Raw genomic sequence first — 22,599 nt, 5'->3', positions numbered from 1 at the left:
GTCAAAGAGTAGAGTATAATTTTTTGCAAAATAGAAATTGTATAAGTCAGACTCGTTTCATTTACACCAGCAGTTTATCAAACACGGTTGGTGGAATTTGAAGCGAGGAAGACAGGTGTAAAAGTACAAGTTGCATTCATCGACTGACCTCAGCTATATGCTAATCGCTCGAGTTTTAACCGCACGCGAACTCTCGTTCCTTTGATAATAACGACTCGGCATATTATATTTGTACGATCGTTATTAATTCACCCTACCAGCACCAAACTTGCAGAAGCTTCATCAATATCGTTGAAATGTTATAAATATTGCTGAAATGACTCTGCAAGGTTGGTGCTGGTAAACATCCATCCTCGATTGACAATGATTTATACAATTTTATCTCTTTGCAGATTTCCGAGGACGCCTGATCGTGTCTGACGACTACCGGAAGTGGAGATTTTGATCTTGATTCCTTTATCCTCAGTGATTCTCGCAACGATTCACGATCAATTAAAGTCAGCTAGGTCGAGGTTGAGAAATTTTAAGTAATGGAGGAACAGCTGGGACTGGAATACATCGAGGGAAAGGAAAAAATTATACGATTGCACTGTTCTGCCATGATTTAAGCCACTGAAGGAATAACAATTAGCTTGTTTAGTTTCTAAAGTGTCAGAAAGTAGATGGCAATCGACACGAGAGAACAGAAAGAAGATTATGGGGTTCCCATTTTTGTGGCATGATTTAAGCCAGTGGAAGAATTGTAACTGGTTTGTTTATGTTTCCAGACGTTATAAGGGTGTATATGCTTGAGATAGATAGATAGAGAGAGAGAGAGAGAGAGAGAGAAACTAAAAAGGTGGATGGCACACAACTCTTGGCACAATGGAAAAGAAAGAACATACATGTGTCCTATTTTATATGATTTAACCCTCAGCATTGGGTTAAAATAACTTAACATGCTTATAGAATAAAAAATTTTGAAGTTTTGCACTAATTGTTTATAACGATGTTTCTTAGCAAGCGCTTCTTGAAAAATGAGTTGTAGTAATAATTAATATTTTGTTAGTATTCTCTATGTCACTGCATTACATATTTATCGCATAATGCTACCCTTTATTCGTATTTTCGAATAATATCTTTAATATTATATCGTCAAGCAGTAAGTTATTTTTAAACTAAAGAAATAGGCTTGGTAAATAATGTTTTGTACTATAAATAAGTTGTAAAAAAACTGTCGTTTATTTTAAAAACAATTATCAATGTAAAAAGGTCAGCTTTGATAATTTATTTCTCTTAATCTAGATAGCCAATAGTCAATTTCCTTGATAACAATCAAATAAACTCGTACCAAATTCTGTTTGTATAAAAGATTTGACGGAATTTTATCATTGTTTATGATTAGGTGAAGCTAGCTTAAAATACTTAGGTGCTATCTATCTGTCTAATTATAGCATTTTCACGTATTCTTTTCTTATTATCCAATGTACAATTTAAACTAATCTTTAAAATTGATGTATTTAATATATATATATATATATAATAAAAAAGATGCTAAGCTAGGGTAACCCATGTATTGTAAAATTGTAACTTGAATACAGTCTTGTAGCTGAGGGTTAAGTAAGACACTGGAGAAGTGATAAAAGCACGATGACCGGAAGTCAATTGGAAGGAGAGACAAAAAGGTAGATGGCATAGCACTCGACACGAGAGAAAAGAAAAGAAAATTATCCAAGCGGTCTGTTGCCCACAAACATGGCTATGGAACAAGATCGAGGGTGGGTAGAGGGGGAAAAGGTATGGCATGGCACGAGGGAAAAGAAAGAAAATTATCCGAGTGTCCTGTTGTCGCGCGACTGTTGGTTCGTCACGCGAGTCCCAGGCCTGTGCCAAGGTCACTCGGTCACGCTAGATCTAGGATTGGCAGGCTGTAAACCGCAATACCTTCATTGTTGCACATTAATCGTCCTGGTCCATCCCATATCAGTCCATTTTCTTTCATTTCCTGCCAAGAGAAAGAGAGAGAGAGAGAGAGAGAGAGAGAGAAAGGTTAGCAAAAATAGAAACCACCTACTCCTTCCATTATCCTCGTGATCTAATTGAACCTACTTTTATTCTAATTTCAAGCCACTCTGATTAATCATCCCAGCTAATAAAATTGCATTAGCAAGAACGAAAAGGTCACTCTATTTAATCAAATTTTTTTATTTTAGTCATTTCATTCATCTCGCCTAATTTTCTTGCACACACGCTTTTATTCGTGATTTTTTCTTTCAGGTCAGTTTAACGAGTGATCGTTTGACTCGTGTTGACGTGGGGATGGTTTCTGTTTAAAAAAAGCGAAAGGTTGGAGGTGGAAGTGCCAGCTGGGGGATGCATCGTTCAGTCAGCAAACGTTCCTCCTATGTGAACCTCTGGCGTGAGTTCCTCGTCTTTCACTCTACCATCAACAACGCCAGGCGATTGGCTTTCGCCAAAGCCAACGTCAAGGTACCTAATCTCTTCTACATTATATATTTCCTTTGTTACATATCAAAGCTCACAGTTTTTCCTCTTCATCGACCGTCACTGCATACAACAGTGGTTATTCTTGTCACTGATAGATACACCACTTATTTATTAATCCATCAGCTCAATATATTTTTATATTGTCATGAGTCATGACACATTTCAGTGTGCATTGTATTCGATCCTGCTGCAATTCATCCCCTCCTATAAGTCACACCAACACAATGATAGCGAAGTGTCAATGTATAACTGTATACGTATCAATAAATTACACTCAAAAACTGCGAAAATTGACCGATAGTTTGCGCTGATAGTATGCATATACACCAATATACATTCTTATCTCACTGTCATTGTGTTGGTGTGCACCCAGCTTCCTCACTACCTCAGTCATAAATCCTAGATTAATAATACCTGGACTTGGACTAGCATGAAGATGGCAGAAGAATCATTGAAAATCGTCGATCGATCATTATCGCTACACATGATGGCCGGAAGGCTGAAAATCAAGCTGGAATCACGCTTATTAAAGTTTTGCTACTGCACGTGGAACTAATTGCAATTACGCACCATTAGGTTTTTATCTTTTTTATTGCATAAAGGAGGACGGGCATGTGTCATTTTCTCAGCTAGTTAGAAAAGTAGGGATGGAAACTAATTGCAATAATTTGGTTAAGTGTTCTGTTTTCATTTTCACAGCTCCAGGAAACGAACGGTGATATGAACACATCTACGGTATTCCCCGAAGGATACACGGTCGATGGAGAGATCGATTCCAGTGGCAGAAACGTCGACAGGAAAAATAATGGAGCCGAAGAACGCTACAGTCGTAAGAGGGATCATCACATCGTCACCAGAAACACGATCCTTCATAGCACACCTGTTTCCCTCTTCACGTTGGCTGTCAGGATTGATCATAATGACTCACAATTCACACAGCACACATAGGGCTGGCTTTTCCATCTATTGGTAAACATCTTGATAAATTTATCCATTTGGTAATGCTTGAAATTTAATAGAATTTAATACAGTTTGTAATTCATACCAAACACATCAACTTTACCTTTAGATGGGAAAACTGGTCCATAATATCGAAAATATAACTGCAACGTATCAAGTTGAGTCCAAAGAATGCTGTAGGAACGTTTTCTAAGACACCTTGGTCATTTTCGATTTCATTCGATTTACCGACAGAGTTCCATCGCACCAATTTTACCGACAGATCGTAGTTTGCGTCGATAAAATCGACAAATTCGCATAAAAATAGCTAAAAAACCTGTTTCTTTTCTCAATTTGTGTATCAATGCGTCTGAGACATAAAGATGGAGAGAAATAATTGTCAATGTGCCAAGAAAAATTGTATATAGCGATTATTAAAGAAACAAAAATCGACGAATACCGAATCAAAACGGATTTGCTTGAAAGTTTCTCGAGACTTTCCTTGACTTTGATTGCGAACGGCATTCGAAACGTAAATCGAGCTAGATCGCATCCAGCATACGAAACGAGACTGTAAATTGTCAATTTCTCTCTCTCTCTTTTCCTCTCTCTGTCGCTCTTTTTCCGTACCGTTCACCTTTCAGTCCAATTTCGTTCTAGGACTGTTTTTAGTTTGACGCGCTAGCCTACTGTATAACTTTAGGAATCTGTATCTCGATCCACGCTGCATTTAATTGCTAGCTTTGCCGCAAAACTCTTCCTTTATAATTAAGGAGCGATTCTCGTAGCTATACTGCGCGACCGATTCTTCGGCAAACGCGAGTTTCTTGCTTCAACAATGCAAATACAGCGTTTAAGGCTGGGAAGCACCTCGTGTTTGCCGAGAGTTGCAAATTTTCGATGAGACGAGATAATAGGTTTTACAGGCAGCGCAAATATAATGCGAGAATTCCGCGGTAAACAGTGGAGATTCTCGCGCGAATTTCGCGGCCAAAACTAGTTTCTGGAGCGTCCTTAACATTATCTTTAGCGGCCAGGGCTTAACGATCAGGATAACCGTGAGAAATGGCTCGTAAAACCATTCGTGTACTATATTCTAAATCTAATTTATGCCCCTGTGATACGCGAAGCTAAATGCGAGGTACCTTTGTAAAAATCATTCGTCTTTATGTTTGTAAAGAGGTGGAGGAGGGGGAGGGGGAGAAGCACGATTGGTCAATTTTCTGAGAAGAAACACGATAAAAAAAAGTTGAATCGTCCGAGCAAATTTATGAAGCTAAGAGTGATGTTTTAATGCGGAGATGCTAAAAAAAGGAAGTTACGTTGCCAATCAATGTTGGATCCAGTTATTGTTGTTGCGTTGTGGCAGCGCAATAAGTTTCTTCTCTTTATTCGCTTATTCGTGCTCTTCCTCCTCGCGTCACTAAACGTTACGTCAATGTAATTTTCCTTCAACGCATTTTTTTCTCAACTTCTCACCAGCTCTAGATGGAAATCTCACAGAATTGCAACAGACGATACAATTCTTCCATAGGCTAGTAGTCAGAAAGCTTCCTCCAATTTTATTCTCTTGCCCAACTACTGTTCGACAAAATTGCGACGTTCCAGAATTTTCAGCTCGATACGTACATATTTCCACCGACTTTTCGTCGTTCAGGCTCAGCCGATAGACGTTTTGACCTTTGACCTTGAGAATGAGAGAAAAGCGTATACCGAGGGCTGTCTTGCTGGGAGGGGAAATCGTATCTCGAGAAATTGCGTTTTCAAGCTTCTGCGGGATCTTTGTATATGCGAAGCTGTGTGTATTCAAGTTCTTGAAGCTTCTTAGCTAAAAGCAATTTAGATTTTAAACGATGATTGCTGGCTTTGTATAATCCTGTGAGCTTCGCTGCTCGTTTTGTCTACATAGTTCTTTAAAGTTTTCAAATTTATGCAATATTCTAATACGAACTATGAACAAGATCTAAAAGCTTCGACACCAAAAAAGTGTACATTTGAAACAATGCTTTTTTATCTTGCTATGTATTTTTATAAACTTCTCAATGTTATACAGGATTGTGGTTCAAATTAAACAGTGTATAGTCAAGATCTTGAATCATTATTGGTATCAGAAATATAAATTTGAAACAATGCCTGTTTATCTTTCTATATATTTTTATACATTTTTGAAGCTTATGCAGGATTATGATACAAGCTAAGCAAAATACAGTTTAAGATCTGGAATGTTTGTTGGTAACAGAAGAGTTGATTGTAAACGATGCTTGTTCCTTCTGTATAATCTCGTGAGATTTTTTGTTCGTTTCTTCTATAATTTTTTGTAAAATTTTAAACTCATGCAGGATTGTGTTACAATCTAATCAATATACAGTTAAGAGTTTGAATCATTATTGGCATTAGAAGTATAGAATCGAAAGAATGATGTTAATACTTAGTGCGTAATCTTGCGAAGTGGAAATCGTTCAGTTATTTAAAAATGTAAGTTTCTCTAATACGACTTCCTATCTCAGCAGCACAGGGGATGAATGTTCCTTGCTTATGGAACCTGAAATTTTTGCCCAGCGATCGATGCTACCAACTTGAATAATGACTCGTTGCGACCTTGAGACCTTTTTGGAACGCGTCAGGTCGTAAGGTGAGCCAGAGTGGAAAGGGAAATCGATAAAATTCGAAGTTTCGAACGGCTGGCTGGATCCCTTCTCTCTTTCCTTCCGAGCACTCTGGATAATTTGTTGCAAACGACAGAGCTCGCGTGTCTCTAGTAAAACTGTATAAGTAGATATGCCTGGCCTCTTTTGTCTGTCTGCGTACCAGTCTGCACTCTCGTTCAGCAAAAGTCTGTCATTTGTCTACACTTCACACTCAAAATGTTATAATTAATTTTTACCTCGCACTGGGTTGAAAAAAATTTATTACACTATTTTGCTTTTCAAAGAGTTAATGAAAATTGGTTTAGAATTAATGTCATAGTTAAGTGTACACTGAAACTTTTAAGTATCGTACAATAATGTTTCTTTCTCATATAAATTTTTATCTAAGGGATGCTCGTCTAGAATTAAACTGTTTTGCCAAATTGTGTGTAGAAATTTAGCATGTTACTGTTTCTCTTCTCTAATTACTCGAAAGCTGGTACAGAATAATGGATGAGAATAGTAAACGAAAAATCGCTATTTAAGTTATTAAAAATTGGTGCAATCTGATTTAAAATTATATTTTATAGTTGCTGGTCAAATGAAACAGCAGTCTTGTAGAATATTTTTTTTCTCAGGTTAACTTCTGTCTAACAAATACTCGTTTAAATTGAAACTTTTTGCCAAGTCATATGTGCAATCATTTGTAGAAATCTAACACAGTATTATTTCTCTTCTGTAATTACTTCAAATATCTGGTACAAAATAATAGATGGGAATTGTATAAAAAAACACTAGTTAAATTATCAAAAATCTGCGCAATCTGATTTTATAATTAATTATCAATTGAAACTTTAAAATCTTATACAAGATTCTTATATCAATTTTTATCTAAGAAATACTTGTTTATAATGAAACTGTGCAAAGTCATATGCAATAATGTGCAGAAATCTAACATAGCACTGTTTCTCTTCTCTAATTACTCTAAAGCAGATACAAAATGATAGAGGAGAATTATAAAAAAATTGCTAGTTTGATTATCAATAATCAATGCAATCTTCAAAATTGTGAAAATTGAAACTTTAAAATCTTGCACAATATTTTTGATATCATACATGCAATTTTTTTATAAAGAATACTTGTCTAAAATGAAACTTTTTCCCAAATCACTTGCAATCATGTGTAAAAATCTAACACTGTACTGTTTCTCTTCTATAATTTTGTTTCTCATATTAAAATCTGTTTAACGAACACTCGTCGAAAATGAAACTTTTTGCCAAATCATGTGCAATCATGTGTAGAAATCTTATACATAGTGCTGTTTCTCTTCTGTAATTACTCTATAAAGTAGGCACAGAATAGAGGATGAAAAGTTTGTAGGAAGCGAAAACAGTTAAAGCGTATTTCATAGTTAAGTGTCGATTGAAACACGAAAGCGTTGTTACAGGAGTTTCTTTCCCATATCAATATCCGTCTTACGAATGCTCGTCTCGAAAGAAACTTCTTCACGAAATCATATCCATCGTGAAAATCTACCAATCGCTGTATTTATACCTGTACTAATTACCAAGCGAGACGTGCCTTTTCTCATGCAGGAAACGAAGTATTCTCGAGTGCAGAACAGAGCAGAACGGAATGAAAGTTTCGTGGAGATCCGGAGTCCCATCACGATTTTCCATCGTCTTTCAATTTTCTGCAACGATGTCATTGACCTCTAGCTTCTTCCAGAATATCTCACAGTTACTGAAAAAAAACACAAATTTTGTAAATCTAGTATTTTCTTTTGTAATTTATTTTATTCATAATCATGAGTTTTTTTCTAAAATTTGTTATTTTTCTAGGATTTTGGAGGACCAGCTTTGAAAAGGTGAACCAGTGAAGGAAGAAAATAAGGGTTGAATGGAACACTGAGTTTTGGTAGCAAAGTGGTGTCTGCTAGTGTGACTGGTGAGGGAGGAGGAGAAGAAGAAGCAGGAGGAGGAGGAGGAAAGCACCAGAGAGGGGCCACCTCTGGTGAAGAGCGATATATGAAGGCGAAACTTGCTCGCAACAGACTCAATAGCTCAGAACGGAACAGAAAAGACACGTGTAACGAGATAACTTTTACACTCTGCATCATTGTTACACGATTACACGTCTCGACTCTACACCCATCGTCTTTTACTCCGTTTCATTCGAACATCAGTGGTCCCAAGTTCTACTGTTTTATCAAGTGCTTGCTTATACCTGGACTGTGGAAACTTTGCCAAAAAATTCCTTGGTTTATTTTGCACTCGGATAGGAATACGTAATGTCAAAGAGCTGGAAAGGTACGTGTTGAAGGAATTCAACCACGAGTTGATTGATCGTTCCTTTATCTTCCAATCGCTCCTGCGTCGACTGTTTAATTTATTGTCAGACAAATTCTTCCACTTTCGGTAGAATGTTTCAGCGGTATTGGTTTAATGATTTTCGGGTGTTTCGTCCACGAGACGAGTCGATTAGCGTTACTCGTAGAAGAATTTGGCTGAAAATTGAATGACAAGTTATAAATTAGGTGGAAAATAATAATTGTGCATTGGAGATTGAGTACTAAAGTGAAGAATTTGTATTTAATTAGTTTCTTGATTTTTGTTAACGAGATTGTTTTTTGCACAGTTTAGTCAAGAGTTGACTAATTAGCTCTATGAATTACTTGTCTAATTATAATTGTAGATTAAGTGCAAAGATGAATTAGTATTATTTAATCATTTACTCGATTTTGATCCATGATACTCGCTGTTTGTACATTTTAATTAAGAATCGAATTATTACCTATAAATTACTTATCAAATAGTGATTGTAGATTAGATAATAAGTAGGAAGATGAATCAATATTATTTAATATTTTTCTCGAATTAGAATCACGAGACTTGTGCATAGAAGAATTTTAAAAATTGAATGGTCATCAATGAGGTAATTGTCAAATGATAATTGTAGATTGGAAATCAAGTGTAAAGATGAACCACTGCTAGTTTAATAGCTTCTATCAATTTGTTTCACAAGATTTATAGTTTACAGTAGAATTTTTCTAAAAATGGAATAATCAACGAATCACTTGTCAAATGATAATAGCAAATTAAGAATTTAGTACAAAGATTAACCAAAGCTAGTTTAATAGTCTCCACTAATTTTGATTCACAAGATATATTGTTAATAGTAGAATATTTCTGAAAATCGAACTATTAATGAATTATTTGTCAAATAATAATTGTAGATTAGAAATTAAGTATGAAGATTAACCAGTACTAGTTTAACAGTTTCCACAAATTTAATTCAAGAGATATATTGTTTGTTAGAATTTTTCTGAAAATCGAATTATCAATGAATCACTTAATAAAAGATAATTATAAATTGGAGATCAGGTACCAAGATCAACTAGTACTAGTTTAATAGCTTCTCACAATTTGATTCACGAGATATATTATTACCAATAGAATCTGGCTAAAAATCCAGTGATCATTAACGAATTTCTTGTCAAAATTTAATTAACGATTGGAGATTATGAATGAAGATGTTGCGCTGCTGGAAAGAACGTTGACTGTTAGCCTAGATAAGAGGTCTGTTTGACGTATCAACAGAAGTTCACAGCATAGTAATGATTACTTCGAAGTAACCGGCTAGACATTGTACACTCACAGAACAAACCTGTTGCGTTACGCAGTCGAGCTTCTTAAACGTTGATATTTCAATTAATGGAGACCGATTAATTTATTAAAACTCAATAAAGAAAAAACATCTGTAGCGACGTTATCGCCCATGCCACTTGTTCAATTGGAATTATTCCATCTATGATAATTATATTATCGTACTGCTGTCGTGGTCATCTTATAACATTATTCTCAACGACTATTTGTTAACTGTCACCTGGACGCAACCAATATCTTTAATGCAAAATTTCATCTCGTTTTCTTTTAATTTAAAATCGGTTGGTAGAAGGAGAGAAACGTAAAATGCTTATCGTGAATTGTATTCTAGGAGCTGCTCCAATCTCTAGCATCTATCTTAATAATTTTCTTTGAACAAAACTTCCTCCAGTTTTTTTTCGTTTTTGTTATTTTTTAATTCGAATAACGCGGAGACAAGAAAAAAATCAAAATACTTTTAAATAATTGTTATTGTGTAAATTATTTACACCTTTAGCATCATACTCAAAAAAATTTATTTCGACTAAATTTCCTTCAGAATTGTTTTATTTCATTTTGTATCAGTTGTATTAATTCGAGTTACGTAGAAAGAAGGAAGGAAACGCAAAATACTTATTGAAAATTGTTATTCTAGTCACGTAGGGACCTCGAACCAACTCGGGGTAGCTCGTGGAGCACGAATTGTTCCCGAAGCAAGATGGATTAGATAACGCGAATAATTTGAACGACCTCAACTCAGTAGTCTCTTACGACGAAACTACGAGGATCAAAGCATAATTTGTAATTCTCTCAATAATTTTGTTCCAACAGGTGCGAAAGACTTTGTGGGCCTCGAAGAGGTGTCCAAGGTCGAGTTCCTGGTGCCACTATTTGCTGAAGCCCTTGGTACCTTCCTGCTGGTTCTAATAGGCTGTTCCTCCTGTATAAAATGGGCAGCTGGAGAAGATGTCTCAATTTTAAGGATTGCATTCACCTTTGGGCTTGCAGTTGCCAGTCTGGCTCAGGTAAATTGAACGATTCGATTATACTACATTCACTCAATTTATCCTAACTCATGCATGCTATGTAAAGTAACACTCCACTTATTTAAAAGGACTTATAATTATGTTTATTCACTAATTTCAGTTTCAGTGCAATTTTAATAATATTGAGATTAGAGAGAGGCAGAGTTTAAAGAGATTCATTCATCTGCTCTAACTCATACTATAATAATCCAAACTCCACCACTAACAAAAGGACTTTCATGCCGTTGATGCATTTATTTGAATTTCAGTGCAATGTTAATAATACTGAAATTGGAATGAGTCAAAATTTAAGCTGGGATTTATTCATCTGCTCCAACTCATACTATAATAAACCAAACTCCACCACTAACAAAAGGACTTTCATGCTGTTGATGTATTTATTTGAATTTCAGTGAAATGTTAATAACATTGAGATTGGAATGAGAGTCAAAATTTAAGCTGGAATTCATTCATCTGCTCCAACTTATATTATTATACAAAAATTGATCTCTTCCAAAGGACTTTCATTGCTGTTGATTTACTAATTTCAGTTTCGATGCAATTTTAATAATACTAAGATTGGAATGAGGCAAGGTTTAAGTAATCCAGAAGAGGGTGGTGGATCATAGATCAGCAGAATTGAATTTGTCAGTGAACGCTCTATAATTGGAGCAGACATTCGCAACTCGGAGGATCCAAAGACGTAACAGAGTAGGAGTTATGTCACGTTGTAGTGGGGGTATCCCATTCACTGCTGGAGAGCCGCGAGTGACGCTTTGAGCTACACACCACTAGAATACGTCGATCCTTGTAATAATCTACAAGAAACGAACTGACAATGACGATGATAAAGCAAAAGGAAAGACACACTATCAAAAGAATTAAAAAAAAAAAGAGATAGTATCATCAGCGAAATGGTCACACGCTTCCTTTCCAATTCAGCATTTGACCTTGTCCTAGAAACAATTTTTTGCAAACTTTCTTTGGCTCCTGGAGGTCTCTAAAGGAAGCTGCCCTAAGCTCGCACCTTGAGATAAAATTGAGAAGAGCATTTAAATAATAGAGTATGCTTTGTTAAAGTAGGATTTGCTTTCAGTGGTGTACCAAGATTATTGCTAAAAAATTTCGATATTGGAATATTTTAGCAATTATATATTTCTGCAATTTTTTTGCTTTTAGAAAAATGCAGAAGCTCTCTTAAGCTTATATCTTGCAAATAGATACATGGATTTGATTTAATTTACTGAGACTGCAAGAAGGGGAAGAAGGCACATGCAATAAATTATGGCAAAGCAGTAATGACAATAGCAGTCTCTCTTGAGCTGGTTTTGGATCATGCGTAATTTTTGTTTTATTGGCTGAACTACTATTGCACTTGGGAAACAATTCATCATATCAATTATCTCAAGAGGAAGCTCCTACTTCGAATTTAAGCAAAGAAAAACATTGATTTAAATCAATCAGTTATGACTGGCAGAAGATGGAAGGAAGCACGTGCAGAGAACTGTGACGAAATAATAATAACAATAATCAAATATATTCTCTGAACTCGTTTTAAAGTATTCGTCATATTTCTGTTCATTTACCACATTACGTTTGACTGTTAAAAACCAATATATCAAGAAGAGTATTAAGGTGGAAGCTCGCACTTAGCATTTAACAAAGGAAATCAAGGATTTTAATTGATTTGCTATGACTGCAAGAGGATGGAATGAAGCATGTATATAAAAAGTGACAAAATAATCATAGCAACAATCCAGCATCTTCTTCCAAGCTCGTTTTGAATTATGAGTAATTTTTCGATTATGCATCATTTTCCTTACATCAATTGAACTACGATTAAACGTTGAATAACAATTTATTAGCAAGTATCCTAACGAGGAAGTTCGCAGTTTTTTTCTAAGCAAAAAAACATGGATTCAAATTAATTAGCTATGACTGAGAAAAGATGGGAGGAATCACGTGCAAAAAATAGTGGTGAAATACTAATAGCAACTATTCAGCATTCATTTTGATCCTGTATTTTGTAATTCTTAAGAACAATTATCGGTATTGTCAAGCATTGAAATCGATGTATATACATTTGTCATTATACTTCGTTATATTTAAACTTAACTACGTTTAACGAAAACTAAAATTGTTGTTAAAATTACAGAATATCATTACTGAACTCTTTTTTAATTACACATCATTTTTCTTTCATTAGTTGATCCACGATTGAATGTTTAGGAGCAATTTATCAACAAGAATCCTAATTGGGAAGCTTACATTTTGCATTTAAGTAAAAACCTGGATTTGAATCGATTTTCTGTGATTGGAAGAGAATGGAATGAATCACTATATACACAAACCAACGTCAAAATAATTATAGCAACAATTCATCATCTTTTCTAAGCTTATTCTGAATTATGAGCAATTTTTCGATTGTGCATTATTTTTTATTCCATTAATCGAACTGCGATTCTTTGCTGAACAACAATTTATCAGCAAGAGTCCTAATTGGGAAGCTTACATTTTGCATTTAAGCAAAAAACTTGGATTGAAATCGATTTCCTGTTATTGGAAAAGAATGGAACGAATAACCTGTATAAACCAGTATCAAAATACTAACAGCAACAATCCATCATCTTTTCTAAGCTCATTGTGAATTATGAGCAATTTTTCGATTGTGCATCATTTTTTATTTCATTAATCGAACTGCGATTCATTACTGAACAACATTTTATCAGTAAGAACCCTAATTGGAAAGCTCGCACTTTGTATTGCAGCAAAGAAACTATGGATTTGAATCAATTTGCTGCGATTGGAAGAGAATAGAATAAATCACTATACAAACCAGTGTCAAAATAATTATAGCAACAATTTATCATCTTTTCTAAGCTCATTTTGAATTCTGAGCAATTTTTCCATTATGCATCATTTTTTATTATATTATCAAACTACGATTCACTACTGAACAACATTTTATCAGCAAGAACCCTAATTGAAAAGCTCGCACTTTGTATTGGAGCAAAGAAACCATGGATTTGAATCGATTTGCTGCGATTAAAAGAGGAGGGGACGAAGCACGTGCAGAAAATTGTGGCGAAACAGTAATAGCAACAATCCAGCTGTCTCTTCTGAGCTCATTTTGGATTATGCGTCATCCTTCTTTCATTAGTTGGACTACGATTGAACGTTGCGCTAAATGCTCCAGGCAACCGAACGACGAGTGCTCAGATTCGCGCAACCTCCTTCAAGCATAATTTACAAAATAGCGTAGAAGCTGCCTCGGGCAGTCTTAGCCCGAGGAAAGTATTTTTCTTCAATCGATAAGCTGCAAAACTCGATTGTTAACACTGTCAGTAATGATGTTCCTATTTCTTTATATTATCGCTCGAACGAAGGTAGGAGCTGCCTCTGGCATTCTTAACCAGAGGAAAGCCTTTTCTTCAATCGATAAGCTGTGAAACTCGATTGTTAACTGACTGTGAGTAATGATGTCTCTGTTTCTTTGTATTCTCGTTCGATCGAAGGTGGGAGTTACGCGATGGCATTACTGACGGTCAGTCCTATTTTATTATTTTTGGGTGGAATCTCTGACCTTGTACTGCACAGACCAAGTGTGAATTAAAATGAAGAGTTTGAAAAACGAATGAGGAAAATATGTAAACTCTAGAGACATTTTGCAGAAATATCGAAGAGAAGAATAAATAAGGTCAGTGATTCCTCAATCGTAGATCTGTTTTTATGAATTTCATTCTGAATTTGTGACCTTGTCCTTAGGTGAAATCAGAAAAAAATGCAGAAGTTTTTAAAGAACGAAGTGGGAAAGAAGTCCAGTAATTCTTCAGGTCTACATTTCTTCTCGACTTTTTCAAATGGAACTTGTGACCTTGTCTCCTGATGAAACACGATAGAGCAAAGAAGATTTTGAGAAACGAAAGAAAAACAAGGCCTATCAATCTACACTTGTACATCTCTCCTCTTACATTTAACATGGAACCTGTGACCTTGTCTCTTGATGAAATAAGAGCGTACAAAGAGGATTTTGAAAATGAGAAGAGGATGAACCAGACCAGAGTGGTTCCACAATTGTACACGTTTTCCACATGTTTCACGTGGGACCTAGTGGCTCGTCTTCGGGTCAAAGACGAAAACGCGAGGAAGATATGGAGAACGAAGAAGAAAGGATACTTAACACTAAATGTACCGAGGATTTTTTATACACGTGTGTTTACATTTGAAAAGGGTCATTTGACCCTGTTTGGTACGTTTAGTGTTAAAATAGAGACTTAGCAGAGACGTTGAAGGGAAGGATAAATAAGGCCGGTGATTCGCCCAAGGGGGTCTAACTGATATGATGCTGCAATTGTGCCCCGAAGGCCCTGACAACCTACTCTGGCACCAACTGCGTTCTCCAGCAAGCATCGGATGTGGCTATTTAGAATTTTTGCCAACCGATCGAATCTTTTCTGCTTCGCCTCTCCATTTATCTTATCGCGTTGTTCTTATCCTTAGGCTAGATTCTCAGGATCGAGGATACTAGCGCTAAAAGGATCGCATCGCGCAACACAGCGTTGCATATCCGGAGGCTGTGGGTCGTTGCGTGCCCCAGGCCACGAGCCTGTGTCCGCTAATTCGCAATATTCGTGATCCGAGCTCAACTGCAATTATCTCACTGGAGAAAGGATCACATTTTTATTCATTAGACACGTGTGGAAATCCAATTGATTCCCATTAACTATTTTTTATCCCTCTCTCTTTCCGATCGTCCCTTCACTAACCGGAAAAGCCCCCCCCCCCCTTTCGATTCACTCAGTCGAGTCTATTCGTGCATGTGTTATTCTCTTTTGTTGGAGATTTATTTGGAGGGGTCGAGAATTATGTAATCTCTGGCTACACGTATCTTCTGCGTTTGCCCCAGGCAAACTGGGACCTTGCTGCTGACTCGCATGAGAACTGGGCCAGAGTTTCAATCTCTCTCTCTCTCTCTCTCTCTCTCTCTCTCTCTTCTTCTCACTCCTTCACGTTATCTGTTGATGTAGATTTTATTCTTTAGCCTTCGAGATTACTGAAATTCTTTACTACCCCCTTTCCTCGTACCTGAAATTTAATTCGTATCTGGCAAAGATTTAGGAATTTAAAGAGTCAATTGAGGTGAAGGATTTTGTCTCTCTTTGCAATGGTAAATTCTGTGAATTTTATCTCTTACCACCCGCCTCTTTCTTTTATTGCTTCTTTTAGGAGAGCATACATCTTTCAAATTTTATGTCTTACTCTATTTTTTTTAATGAAAAAATTATATACTTCTGCAATATAAATAAGCTTTAATTTTATCCTTTGATGCAATCTCGTAGATTTTCTTCTCCAACGTTACTGGAATTCCCTACTACCACCAGTCCTCTTCTTCATATGTGAAATTTAATTCATATTTGGCAAAGATTTAGAATTTTAACGAGTCAATTGAGGTGAAGGATCTTCTATATTTATCTTTTTCTTCATTTATTACGGCCAACTCTCCACATTTTATTCTCCACCTCTCAAAATCACTGAAACTTCCTACTACCCCTATTCCTCAAACGTAAAATACAATTCATATTTAAACAAAAATTTATGAATCCCTTAAAGAAGTCAATTGAGGTGAAGGACCCTGTTTCTCCTGTATTAGTAAAATTTCATTTTGTATGAATTCTAAATGAACCAAAGCTCCTTAAACACGTTTCAAGATAAACACTGGCCCGGTTTCTCTGAATTAATTTGCGAAACTGCCACTACTCAATTTAGAATATTTCTCACGAGATAGTTTGGCCTCCTGGATTGTCTTTACATCCAAAGTGCACTTTGATCCTCCTTGAGAGTCAATCTCAATATTTACCAAATTCTTCTCAATTCTAAAGATATTTTTTTTCAGGCCTTGGGACCAGTTTCCGGCTGTCACGTTAATCCTGCTGTGACGATTGGGCTGTTGGTCAGTGGAAACTGTGCGCTTCTCAAAGCCCTTTGCTACATAGTTTGCCAATGTTGTGGTGCGATTGCTGGTGCAGCTGTATTAAACGTAATCCATTTGTAATTATGTAAAGTAAGGCAGTTGAGACACTTCAGGTTCAAAATGTAAAAACTCATTTATCTCCTTAACTATAAGTAATATAGACTTTTACATAAACACTTTTTAACTGCAAATGAAAAAGAGTTTTCAAAATGTCCTAGAAAAAAATCAACGTCTTTTATAGTTAAGAAGATAATACATATTTTTAGCTTTATGCTCTAAAACAACTTAAGTAGCTCACTTTGTAAATTTATCTTACAAAATATTTCATACAGGAATATTAATTTATATATTTATCATTTTAGGCAACAATTCCATCAGGCGGGGTCACAAATGGTTTTGGACTGACCACATTGGGTGATGGAGTGCAACCTGTTCAGGGTATCTTAATGGAGGCTATAATAACGTTCCTCTTGGTATTGGTAGTGCACGCTGTAACGGATCCCAAGAGAAGTGACGTGAAGGGCTGGGCACCCTTGGCAATAGGATTGACCATTGCTGTCTCTCACATGGCTGCAGTACCCTTCACGGGTAGCAGCATGAACCCAGCAAGGTCACTGGGACCAGCAGTCATCATGAGTTTCTGGTCGAATCACTGGGTCTACTGGACTGGTCCTTTGATCGGTGCACTCGTGGCTGGAGGCCTCTACAGAATGGGCTTCAGAGCTGCTAAAGACGACGATGAAGCTTCTTATGATTTTTAAATCACTTTCTTATCTGCGTTCAAAACGACAGTTGTATAACAATCTTCCGCGTTCCGTTGTACTGAACTCTAAAGTCTCTCTCAATTTCACTTTCGATCAAATTCTCCCAAAATTCGCTTGCTTTTCGCAGTCATTTTGTATACTATTCTTTTACATCTCGTTAAGTCTTGTATATATTTTTTAATAGCGTTAATTAATAGTCTATAAGAGATATAATTATTGGAGCGAATCCAAAACTCTGCGTGTATCAATAAAAAGTATTGCTAAAGAAGATAGATGAATGCTCATATCGTCTGGTAAGAAAAGTGATAGGTGAAAAAATGAAAGGGAGAACGCCCTCCCACATTCTGTTAACTATTAATAGTTGTACGAGAATAGGCGAGTGCACCAACCGCTAGGGATACAGTAGCTTTTAATTGTAAAGATACTCTAGAGACAACAGGGCTCTGACTTGGAAGGAAATATAGAGAGATTGATTGAAAGCAAGTAACAACGACAGCTTTGATTCAATAAGATTTTTGGTGTTTTTTCTAGAGGAAAATGCTTGGATAGGGGAGGGAGGAAAATTTAGGGTCAGTGACTAAAATTACTTCTGGTAGTCTCGCCGCGACTAAGCGTGCAGTTGCAGTTTCTAGGAATTTCGAAGGAGTCTCTGAAAGATGCTGGAGGCTGATGGAAATGGGGAAATTGGAGAATTTTTCAAGACGACTCTTCTGAAGGCTCGCAAAGCTGTGAGCCCAGCTGATTTCAGAAGGTTCGCTGCTTTGAATTCCAATGGAGAAAAGATTGCATTCGTCTTGAGTTATCCAGAAACAAGGCTACTACCACTGGAAGTGGAGAACGTTGTCTTCAAAGATTCTGAAAACGCTCGCAAGTTGAAGGAGACTGGAAATAAATTTTTTTGTCAAGCAAAATATACAAAAGCTTTGGAAACGTACTCCAATGCTGTTCTACTGGCGCCAAAAAATGGTAAATTCTGAAAACAAAAAATATGTACAAGAAATGAAAATATTTTGTACTATTTCAGAACTGGGAGTGATGTTGGCAAATAGATCGGCCTCTTTGTATCATTTGGGAAGGTACGAGGACGCTCTTCAAGATGCGGATGAGGCTTTGAAGATTGGATATCCTAAAGAACTGCAGTATAAACTGGAGGAGAGACGAGCCAAGTGCCACCTGGCCTTGCAGAATGACCTTGAAGCAATAGAGGCTTTCAGGGCCACTTTGAAAAGTCTGGACTGGGCAAAAGTGGCTTCTGACAAGAGGGCTAAGCTGGAAGTAGATGTAAGGTCAATGTTAGTCGTAATGGAAAAAGGTATGCAGTTAAAATCAAAGAAGAAGGCCCAAATTCCACCAAAAAAAGTTATAGAAACCAAGGAGAATAAATTGCCTAAGATCAGTCAACCTAATCCAATGTATCCCAACAGTTCTGATGCCATAGAGATCAGAATTAGCAATGAAGCTGGTAGATATGGCGTGGCTACCAGGGACATAATACCTGGTGAATTATTAATAGTCGAAAAGCCACATTGCGCATTCTTGCTACCAGAGTACAGGTACGTTTTGTTTCTTAATTAAGTATGGAGGAAATGTAAATTACGTCAGCAACCTTTCTTTTGGTTTAGATTGACGCATTGCCACTGCTGTTTCGCCAAAATAGTCGTGCCATTCCCTGCTGCTTGCTACACTTGCAATTCTGTAGCTTATTGCAGCCCAAAATGTAGAGAGGCTGATGCTGAGACACACCTTGTGGAATGTTACATCCTGCCAACCCTGTGGATGTCCTCTGCTTCCATCACCTGCTTCCTGGCTATTAAGACTGTCATCCAAAAACCGTATCAGGAAATGCTTAAACTTAAGGAGAAACTAAAGACTGTACAATCAAAGGAAATCGTCAGAAAACGACCTTTCAAAGGATCCAATTATCTAGATTTTTATAGCTTGGGTATACGAATTATTTATCTATGAATTGTTAATTTTTTCTTTAAACATTGCATAAATTTATAGTGACTCACGAGGATGAGAGGACACCTGAAGATATATTTCACAGAGCGTTCATGGCTAGTTGGTTGCTACGATTATTAAAGCGTAGTTCTTATCTTCCCGAAGAGATGAAAACACCTGATTCCGCCGATACTACATTCTCCGAAGTCGAGCTCTTTTTTGGTGAACTACTGTTTCATCATTTACAACTTATGCAATTCAACTCACACGAGGTATTACCACCGAGCGATTATAATAGTTTCATTACTGGACATTAAATTCTGAATAGATTTCAGAACTGACGAGTCCAAAAGGGGACAGGACCCTTGCCAATGCTAAAAGTATTTTTATTGGTGGTGGAATTTTCCCAACTGCAGCTCTTTTGAATCACTCCTGTAATCCTGGAATAATCAGGTAATCTTTTTATTCAATTAAATTTTGGTTGCACGAGGACCTCACAATAAATTTTTGAAATAGATATTTCGTCGGTACAACTATGGTGGCCCGTGCAGTTAGAACTATCAGAACTGGCGAAGAAATCTCCGACAATTATGGTCCAATCTTCACCATAACTCCGGAGTCTGAGAGAAAACGTAAATTAAGAGTTCAGTATTGGTTTCACTGCAGCTGTGAGGCCTGTTTAGGTCATTGGCCTATTCTCGACGATTTGGATCCAACGATCCTCAGGTAAATTCCCACAACACTCGAAAGTTTACAAGGAAATACAAAATATTCATGATTCAGGTTTAAATGCGAGACGGGAAGATTCTGTAGGAATGTACTGAATGTAAGGAATAATACGAACGAATTCATTATACCCTGCGTAAAGTGCGGGAAGAGCACGAATATCCTGAAGGGCTTGAAACTTCTACAGGATACCGATCAGTTGTTCAGGCTTGCTGCGGATAACCTTGAAAAAGGTTTGCACGATAGAGCCCTCAAAAACTATTTAAAGATATTGAAGCTCCTAGATGAGACCTTGGCTCTACCTATAAAGGATTATCACATTTGCCAACAGGGAGTTAGATTATGCATGCTAGCTCTTGGAAATATAACTACGCTTTAACCCTTGTTCTCTCCCTTCAATTGAAAAATATAAGATTAGTAGGAGATTCTGTGAGTGAGTTAAACGGTTTAATAATAACGGTTCGTGCGACAAATAATTTCTGATAATAAAAGAGATGCGATTTAAGTATAAAAAGTGTAAGCGGTCTTTACCTACTTTTACAATAATATTGTGACTGTATAATTATATTTTAATACTGTTACAATGTAATAAATAGTACAATATAATAATATATACAAATAAGCATGTATTTAGTACATTTCAAAAAAGAGAAACATTTCTATTAAAACTTTATGATATCAATAAAGTAATGTTTGTCCGAAATATTGTAAAACAATTTAAAACGTTTAAAATCAGGAAATGTTCATAACTATAGTGTTTTGACGTCATATCCGGCCGTAGAAGTAAAATCAGAGATGAAACGGGAGATTGCTCATGACAGGATCCTAAAATAATCCTTGCCGGTAGCCGGCGCTGATGTTTGAAAATTCCATAAAGCCACTAACGCCATCTGTCGGACGCAAATGAGAAGCACTTTGTTAGGCACACACACCATTACTGTGGTGCGAATGCGTGTGCAACCTCCTTCGGCTACCATCGCTCAGCTTCGGACATCTTCGCTATACATCGAGTTCGAGAGAGAACGGCATAGTTTTATCGGATCTCTCTCTCCCTCTCGATCTAACTTTCGTTTAGCCGAAGAGCCGAGTAAAATTCCTTTTCGTCCTGCTTCGGCTGCTTCAATCCTCCTCCATCTTTCAAACCTCAGATTCGAGTTCGATTCCATCCAATAAAATTTTTTTTTTTTATTGTAGAATGTTTTTTGATTGCCATGAACATATTAGATTTAAAAATATGTAAAAATGGGGTTTTAATATTCCATATTTACGCTCAAAATATTCTTAAAAAAAATTAATTTTTATTTCGTTATCAATTCAAATAAGTTATTAATGATTCCTATAAATATTCGAAAATTATAAAAAATGAAAAAAAAAAGAGTCGAAGAGGTCTCGAACCTGGGCTCATCGGTTTCAAAAACCGAGACCTTACTACATGCGCTATAATAGACTTAAGAATATATATGATAAACTTTATAGCTTCAAGTTCGCGTACTCTACATGTTACATAGATACAAGTATACCTTCTTTTCATATATTTATACTTTATACTGTGAAATTAAACCAAATATATGAAAATATTATTAGGTTAATTATATGGCCCTAGACATCTACTATATTATTTAGACATCTTTTAAATTTGTAATAAATCAATTCCGGCTTTATGACTGAATTAGTAATTTTGAAGTGTCAAATAATATTTAAAACGCAAAGTGAAACACAGAACACTTCACTTTTATATTTGAATTGCATGCCATTTTATTACCTACGTATTTTTTCATTTCCCTTAATTAGAACTTGGGTTTTCTTTCGAAAAGATTGTACTTTTCGTTCCATTACATGCATAGTTTAACTCGCGAGTGATCTTAATCGTTAATATTTATTACTCTACAAATTCACCGCTTCGACTATTTAAATTAATATTTCTATATAATTACAAGCTTTTTTTTTCTAAACATACAGTTATTAATTAAACAGAACAAATTAATGTTTTACATGTCTCTGTAAATTAATTTAAGAGTCAAAACGGCGAATTTATAGAAAATGTATTAACGATTCTAGGGCCATAAAATTAACCTAATAATATTTTCATACATTTGGTTTAATTTCACAGTATAAAGTATAAATATATGGAAAGAAGGTATACTTGTATCTGTGTAACATGGAGAGTACGCGAATTTGAAGCTATAAAGTTTATGCAAGTTTATCATCTGTACCCTTAAGTCTGTTATAGCGCATGTGGTAAGGTCTTGGCTTTTGGAACCGGTGAGCCCAGGTTCGAAATCTCTTCGACTCTTTTTTTTTCATTTTTTATAATTTTAGAATATTTATAGTAATCATTAATAACTTATTTGAATTGATAACGAAATAAAAATTAAATTTTTTTTAAGAATATTTTGAGCGTAAATATGGAATATTAAAACCCCATTTTTACATATTTTTAAATCTAATATGTTCATGACAATCAAAAAACATTCT

The 22,599-nt window shown here is 36.0% G+C and overlaps 2 protein-coding genes across 3 annotated transcripts; both read left to right on the top strand.

The window, feature by feature from the left end:
• The first annotated feature begins 2,348 nt into the window (after positions 1-2,348).
• On the top strand, positions 2,349-17,725 carry Drip (aquaporin homolog protein drip). Of its 2 annotated transcripts, none has more exons than XM_066735832.1 (7): positions 2,349-2,469; positions 3,187-3,316; positions 7,649-7,817; positions 7,895-8,362; positions 10,529-10,722; positions 16,616-16,759; positions 17,056-17,725. In XM_066735832.1, the coding sequence occupies exons 4-7, from the start codon at positions 8,344-8,346 to the stop codon at positions 17,452-17,454; spliced, it is 756 nt and encodes a 251-aa protein (XP_066591929.1). In that variant the 5' UTR covers positions 2,349-2,469; positions 3,187-3,316; positions 7,649-7,817; positions 7,895-8,343; the 3' UTR covers positions 17,455-17,725. The 2 variants fall into 2 exon arrangements, with proteins under 2 accessions (XP_066591929.1, XP_066591930.1); XM_066735833.1 differs by lacking the exon at positions 2,349-2,469 and adding an exon at positions 2,958-3,063.
• A 139-nt stretch (positions 17,726-17,864) lies between these two features.
• On the top strand, positions 17,865-20,746 carry LOC136778731 (SET and MYND domain-containing protein 4-like). The gene is made up of 8 exons (XM_066735831.1): positions 17,865-18,026; positions 18,083-18,423; positions 18,482-19,010; positions 19,080-19,399; positions 19,462-19,670; positions 19,727-19,851; positions 19,915-20,124; positions 20,182-20,746. Exons 2-8 carry the CDS (start codon positions 18,114-18,116, stop codon positions 20,501-20,503), a joined length of 2,025 nt encoding a protein of 674 aa, XP_066591928.1. The 5' UTR covers positions 17,865-18,026; positions 18,083-18,113; the 3' UTR covers positions 20,504-20,746.
• The last annotated feature ends 1,853 nt before the right edge of the window (positions 20,747-22,599 follow it).

The sequence above is a fragment of the Prorops nasuta genome, unplaced genomic scaffold, assembly GCF_024137725.1.
Source record: "Prorops nasuta isolate Cenicafe-Biocafe unplaced genomic scaffold, Cenicafe_Pnas_1.2 PNAS00014, whole genome shotgun sequence".
NCBI classification, from domain to species: domain Eukaryota; kingdom Metazoa; phylum Arthropoda; class Insecta; order Hymenoptera; family Bethylidae; genus Prorops; species Prorops nasuta.
The sequence above is the reverse complement of the archived record's forward strand: the minus strand, read 5'-3'. Positions and strand labels throughout refer to the sequence as shown.

Excerpts from the sequence above, each read along its gene's own strand:
- Drip (XM_066735832.1), top strand. Across the intron at positions 10,723-16,615 it reads CAGTTGCCAGTCTGGCTCAG|GCCTTGGGACCAGTTTCCGG; the intron begins GTAAATTGAACG and ends ATTTTTTTTCAG. Across the intron at positions 16,760-17,055 it reads CTGGTGCAGCTGTATTAAAC|GCAACAATTCCATCAGGCGG; the intron begins GTAATCCATTTG and ends TTATCATTTTAG.
- LOC136778731 (XM_066735831.1), top strand. The coding sequence starts at position 18,114 with ATGCTGGAGGCTGATGGAAATGGGGAAATTGGAGAATTTTTCAAGACG. Across the intron at positions 19,011-19,079 it reads TTCTTGCTACCAGAGTACAG|ATTGACGCATTGCCACTGCT; the intron begins GTACGTTTTGTT and ends CTTTTGGTTTAG. Across the intron at positions 20,125-20,181 it reads TTGGATCCAACGATCCTCAG|GTTTAAATGCGAGACGGGAA; the intron begins GTAAATTCCCAC and ends TTCATGATTCAG.